Genomic DNA, 6,700 nt, shown 5'->3' on the forward strand with positions numbered 1-6,700 from the left:
CTCATAACCCTCTCCCCCACGTTGTGGGAAAAGTTGCTGCTGATAAGAAGATTGGCATCAAAGTTCTGATAACAGATATATCACTGTGTTCACTTCCAAAGGAGAGGCGGATTGCTCAATCTTCAGAAAACAGGAGAAAACAATAGGTGGCATTTATAGTTTAAGAAAAAAATCTTTTGAGATCATTTTTGAAAAAGCATGTTAAAACAACCTCAAGACGCACCTGTAGTATGTTGGAAATGTGGCCTTTGCCTTTAAGAGGGCTGGATTTAGGACCTAAAAGCTAAGCATTTCAAAATTAATTCTATTGAACCTGTTTCCTATCTAGAATGGTTGGTGGGAAAACAAAGGAAGGTAACCTGTAGCCTTCCAGATGTTGTTAGACTCCAACTTTCGTTAACCCCAGCTGGCATGACCAAAGGACTGAGATGATGGAAGCTGTAGTTCAGCAACATCGAGAACTACATTTCCCCCACTCTGTTATAAAACATTATCCGCTGCCTACTTTTTTCTATTTTTTCTAAAAATTCTATAATGACCTTATAGGAATTGCAAATCCTAAAGGAAGTGGGTTATGAGTTTGTTTTCAGTGCTCTTAATCTGCTAAGATCATCAAGTTGTCTAGTTGCCATACCCACATACACCCCACTTTGGCCTGTTTTGGGCCCCCATCCATCTACATTTCAGATAGAACTGATTGCAGGATCAATGCGGGTTGTGTATATATATACGGTAAGGGTAGGGTTCACAGTGTCCATTCGAGTATGACTTAAAAACAATGACCTATTACGTTATTTGAAGCTTGTCAAAACCATGGTGGCACTGGAATCTACTAGGTATTACACTTCCCACTAGGAAACCATTGCATCATGACTGCAAAAATCAGGACGCAGTGGAGGAAAGTTACTGGAATCTACCTCAAATCTGGACAATCTAGCAGCAGTGCCAAGTATTCCAGGAAAATATGTCTTAAAAGGATAGTGCAGGCTGTTTTGATATTTATAATACTATTCTCCCAAGCAGATGTAAATGGAAAGGCTACTTAAAAACAAAACAAAGCAAAGCAAAGCAAAACAAAACATATCCTCCCTTTTTTAAAAGTGTAGGGGACACCTATGAGATTTTCTTTACATAGATACTGATGTAAAACTGGAATACTTGATTAACAGCAATTAATGTGCCTGCAGCTGCTACCAATGCATTAAATTATCAGGATCTTTTTGCATATTACCTAGAAGTGATGACAGAACTGCGAGTCTCTCACACAAAGAAACTTGTGTGAGCATCCCCATGCCAAATGCATGTGGTGTGCCCACACTGGGAGCGCATAACACATGTTACCCCTTTCTCATGAGAACTAGAAATGTGGAGAGTGTCTGTCAGTTGTTTGCCACTGCTGGGTAATAGACAAAGTGATCCTCACAGAGCTTCAGTCCTTTAAGGAGAAGGGTAAATGCTCCTCTTAATCCTAGAGTGTTCCTATCCAACTCATTCTAAATGCACACTGAAAGCATTGCAAACTAGAGCTGGAGTCTCCAGCAGGGAACCTCACAGCATGCAACCTGCATGGAAGTTAACTAGTTAGTGAGGGAGCAGCAAGGGATTAGGTCTGGTCTAAACGGACCCAATTAGATTTATTCTGTAGTCTTCACTGCTTCCTTGGTTTACTTTCATATTGCCCTCGACACTATGCAGTTAACAATTCTAATGTATATGAATATATATGTATTAATATATGGGGGAAATGCCTTCTGATATTTGTTAGATGAAAATATGTCCTATATGTTCTCCCTTATATGATAAAGTAATTTCTTACTAAAGTCGAGAAGGAAGTTTAAGGTGGTATGAGAAACATTGTTTCCCAGGATGCACATACTATTTTATTTTTATTTTGGTATCCCATTGTGACATCTGTTCAGAAAGGCTTTGGAAGACTTACAAATACTGTATCTACAAAACCTCTAACTAGAGACTTTAATACAGTGGAATGTGTGTGCACACAGCATGGGTGACAATCATCCCAACTTAACTTCTCTAAATACTGTAAATTGTGTTCCCAGTCTGAAGCAGGCTAGAAACAATATGCTTCCATGGGGATTGGCATACTTAATTGAATTTTTTTTGGGAAGCTTTCCTTTCAAAACGTTCATATCCTAGTACCCACCTGGAAAACACCTACAGTCCATTTATTCTCCATCTATGCCAAATCTGTATATATTAATCTCTTGGCACTACATGCATAGAATGTCAGCTACTCCAGCTTCTTCGCAGCTCCTGTCAGGCATTCTTTAGCTCAGAGCGAGCGTAAATCATCTTGGCATTGGGATCACATCATTAAGACCTGTACAGCACCTGGCACTAGGCTGACACTAAATAATAGGAGCCTCTCATAAAAGATGATATATTCTACAGGCCAAATTAAGCAGGGGATAGGATAGGTCTGCGGAATTTAATAAACAATGGGTGCACTTAGGGGACCTCCAACTTTCATTGCTACGTGCAGAGGATGATTTTCTTGTTGCTTGCATAGACTAATAATACTACTAATAATTAATACTAATAATATGCTTAGATACTTCCTGCTCCCATCTTGCTGCATCTGTCAGCAGTCCCGTTTCGGATACTGAGGAAGGGTTGCAGTTCAGTTGTAGCGCGCACGTGCTCTGCCCGCAGAAACCCCTGGTTTGATCCCTGCCATTTCCCGCTAAGCCTTGGAAAGGCCCTGCTGCCTGAAGCCTTGGAGGAGGTGCTCCTCCTCCTCAGTGCAAATGCTGGAATGGATGGACCATTCGGCAGCAGCCAGCCAGCTTCCCCTTCTTCCCCTCGTGGCGCACAAGGTCTTATCTTTCACGTCTGTCGCTTCACTTCACCGAGCCCCGGTCTCCCTCGGCGAGGCAGCTGGTAGGTGTACCCAGTGCGGTTTGCCGCCGGTAATATGTTATACTGTATACATATGCATGCAGTACGCATTGTGAGAAAGCAGGTCCTGTGCTTATTAGATAGGTACACCTGGCCACATTTCTTACCCCCCCCTTCCTGGCGTGTGTGTAGTGTGACCCACTGTGACTCACGCCCCCGACATCTGGCAAGCAGAGCAGGGGAAGCTCAGCAATGGCTGGCTCCCCTCCGGCAGGGCGGAGGCGCTCCTAGTGGCTCCCGACTCCCGAGTAAGTACGACCGCGGGCCCCGAGCGAGCGGCCTGCTTCGGGGCCCCTCTGTCGCCGTCGCCCCTTTAAGGGAGGCCGGACGCGCTGTGTTTAATGTATCAAATTGTGGCGGGTCACGTGAGGCCCCGGAGAAGGGGTTGAGCAGCGCCGCGGCGGTAGCCGCTGAGAGTCGACCGAGCCGGGCAGCGAGGGGCTGGCGGTAGCTGCGGCGGCTGGGGCTAGGCAGGGCTGGGCGCAGACCCGGCGGAGGGGAGGGGAGCAAGGCGAGGCGAGGCCCGGGACTGAGGCAGCGGCTCCCTCCGGATTGGACTCCCGATTCTCTCCCTCCTTCCTTCTTTTCCTCCCTCCCCCCTTTTTTGTCCTTGCTCTTCTGGAGGACTTCACGTTTCGTGATTTATCGGAACCAATTGATTGATCGATCGGTTGGCTTATTGATCGGTTAAAGGGGCCCTGCTGCTCGGGCGACGCGAAGCCGGGATCGGGTTGAGCCGCTGTTCCTTTAAAGTCGAGCCGGGGAGGGCGGGGGGGGGGAGGAGGAGAAGAAGAAGGGGAAATCCTGCGATGCGCCCTTGATCTTTAGTCATCCTTCCGCCCTTGAGTTCCTTCATACCCCCCCCTACCCAACCCCCAACCCCCAACCCCCTCCCCCCTTTCACACCGACCCTAATGCGCTTTCACCGCCCCTGGGAGAAGAAGAGGAGAGGAAGAGGCGGCGGCGGCGGCATCGCAACCTATTCCTATAGTCAACCCCCCTTCACCTTGATTGCCACCCTGTCGATCTACGCAAAATACCTCGATTAATTTTTATTGTGCCATCCGCTCTCTTTCTCTCTCTCGTTCTCTTTCTCTCTCTCTCTCTCACCCCGGCTCGTTCTCGCATTATTTTGCAAACCTTGAGGGGTGGGGGCTAATAGGGTTTTTTAAATGGGCTGTATGTATACTGGGGAAAGAGAGCTCTCCGCTTAGCTCCCCCATCCTGCGCCTTGCATCAGGAAAAGGTTTTTTTTTTGATAAAAAAAAATCTATATAGGCTTTTGTCGGGCGGGGGTGTATTGAATCTGAATAATCAGACATATAAACCTATTTTCCACCTCTGTCGCCCAGTTTACGTGATCAGGAACGTCTATATTATTCCCTGCTTTCGTTCTGCGTGATAGCGTGGCAATAAGATACCTCTCCTCTGCATCCGACCCCCCCCCCCTTTTCATTTTCGTGGTGTCTTTTTCTCTCGGGTTGAAATCGTGGGTCTATTCTATGTTGTTTGTTTCTCTTGCATGTGGCAAAGGTGAAAGATCGTCTGATCCATTGGTCTGCTAGTTAATTCTTGTTTGTGACTGAGGGAGCATTAGAACGAGGTGCGGAAGATAGAGGTGCGTGCCTGTGTGTATGTGTTTGTGTGTATATATAGATATATACAGTATATATTTATATTTATAAATAACACACACACACACAGTTTTTAAAATAGAATTTTATTTAAAAGTTGGGGGGAGACCCAAGATGGCTGGAGGTGGTTGTGAGGAGTATGTAGGGTTTTTTTGATCTGATGATAAAAGCTAAAAGGCACAGCAGCTGCGGCTGTATAAACTCAATTTAAAACCCTCCCCTTCCCTCCCTCTCTTCTCCCCCCCCCCATCAGACGCACACTTTGCAGGGTGGTGCCATCCACCCCTCCTACCCCCTCCTGTTTTTAAAAAAACAGATTTGTTTCTACTTTCTAAAATAAAATTTAAAAATCTATCAATTAAAAAAAAATCAGCTCAAAATGGCTGAGGACTGACTGTGTCCTCTTGGAATTGAACATTTCAGCAGTTCCCTTTAAGCTGGTGCTGTCTCTCCTCTCCTCTCTCTCCTCCCCCCTCCGTTTTTTTTTTTTTTTGCAGGCTGGTTCCAAAAGGAGAAATAGCTTTCATGTCAGAAGGAAAACAGAGAAGCAAAGGGGAAGAGGCGGGGGCTGGGCTCTTCATTAGTAGTTGAGAAATTCCTTTTCAGTTTGATCAAGGCATACTTGTTTTCCTTCCAGCAAGAACAACCCATCACTTTCCAAAAGACCAAGGGTTTTTGGAGTGGAGGGAGGATTGTTTCCATTTCAGTCTTGCTAAAATAAAAATCGAGGCAGATTTTAAGAAGGCAGAAATCCCACGAGGTATTGTGAGCAGGTTGATTCTCTGGGTTGAATTTGTCTTCAGTGGTTTCCAGCCTCCTGGGTTGTCCTCCCCCTCTTCTCTTCATTCCTATTTGTGAAAGGAGCAAAGGATGGGAGGGTCCCTTTGGCTCTGGGCTGGAATTTCATCCGAATGATTGACCCGTCTTCCTACTGAGATTGCACTGTTCCAAAGCCAATGAAGAATATATATATATTTTGCGCCATTCAGCTGCATTAGAAGTTAGCTGGTCTTGCGTTTGGATTGTATCTCCCAACTTTTTTGTGGTTTAATTAAAGACTTGCATTTTGAACTCTTTGATCGGAGGACAAATAATTTGAAATGCGATTCTTTTGAGTTTGGTCAGGAGAGAGACAAGTTCTTTTAAAATATCAAATCTTGGGCAGAAAGTCACAATAATTTGGCAGTGTTTAACTTAGAAGGTTTATATGGCATTTGGACTCCATTCTGGATTTTGTATGGAATTTTTTCAGTTTTCGGTAAGTTTTTTGCTTTTGCTTTTTAGAATCAAATGTTAAAACTTTGAGTTAAAGATTGTTTTTTAAACCTTGCAAGCTTTTATTGTACCTATTGGATTGTGCTGCTGGGTTTTCCAGTGTGTCTCTCTGTTTGTGTTGTTTTACCTGGAATCTTAGGAGATAATTCTCAATTTTTGTTTTATTTTTTTTGTTCATTAGCAACTTAGTGGCCTTTCTGTTGCAAAAGTGGAAACTCATCACCATCTGCGTTAGTAGACCAAAAAACTGACTTTTTAAAGAGAGATTGCTGAAAATAAAAATCTGTTGGTGTGAGACATGGCTGAAAACTGGAAGAACTGTTTTGAAGAAGAACTTATATGCCCCATTTGCCTGCATGTCTTTGTGGAACCTGTCCAGCTTCCTTGTAAGCACAACTTCTGTAGAGGATGCATAGGAGAGGCATGGGCCAAAGAGACAGGGCTAGTGCGTTGTCCTGAATGTAATCAGGCCTACAACCAGAAGCCCAACCTCGAGAAGAACTTAAAGCTGACCAACATTGTGGAGAAGTTCAACTCTCTCAACCTGGAAAAGACTCCCTCCGTCTTACACTGTGTCTTCTGCCGTCGTGGGCCACCTTTGCCTGCCCAGAAGATCTGCCTGAGGTGCGAAGCGCCCTGCTGCCAGTCTCATGTTCAGACACACCTGCAGCAGCCCTCCACAGCACGTGGGCACCTCCTGGTGGAGGCGGATGACGTCAGGGCCTGGAGTTGCCCCCAGCACAATGCCTACCGGTTGTACCACTGCGAGGCTGAGCAGGTGGCGGTCTGCCAGTTTTGTTGCTACTACAGTGGGGCACACCAAGGGCATTCGGTGTGTGACGTGGAGATCCGGCGCAATGAGATCAGGGTAA

At 45.4% G+C, this 6,700-nt stretch overlaps 1 protein-coding gene across 3 annotated transcripts in view; it reads left to right on the forward strand.

Annotated features, from left to right (window-relative positions):
* Positions 1 to 2,759: 2,759 nt before the first annotated feature.
* TRIM8 (tripartite motif containing 8) overlaps positions 2,760 to 6,700 on the forward strand; it is a 67,227-nt gene continuing 63,286 nt past the window's right edge. Inside the window, exons 1-2 of one of the 3 annotated variants that reach the window (XM_035134111.2) lie at positions 2,760 to 2,901; positions 6,010 to 6,696. In XM_035134111.2, coding sequence (XP_034990002.1) covers positions 6,127 to 6,696 — 570 coding nt within the window. In that variant the 5' untranslated portion in view covers positions 2,760 to 2,901; positions 6,010 to 6,126. Of the gene's footprint in view, positions 2,902 to 3,091; positions 3,168 to 3,313; positions 5,812 to 6,009; positions 6,697 to 6,700 lie in introns of those variants that run through there. The other 2 variants (XM_035134112.2, XM_035134109.2) reach the window with 2 other exon arrangements.

This window comes from Zootoca vivipara, chromosome 5 (assembly GCF_963506605.1).
Source record: "Zootoca vivipara chromosome 5, rZooViv1.1, whole genome shotgun sequence".
Lineage (NCBI taxonomy): Eukaryota > Metazoa > Chordata > Lepidosauria > Squamata > Lacertidae > Zootoca > Zootoca vivipara.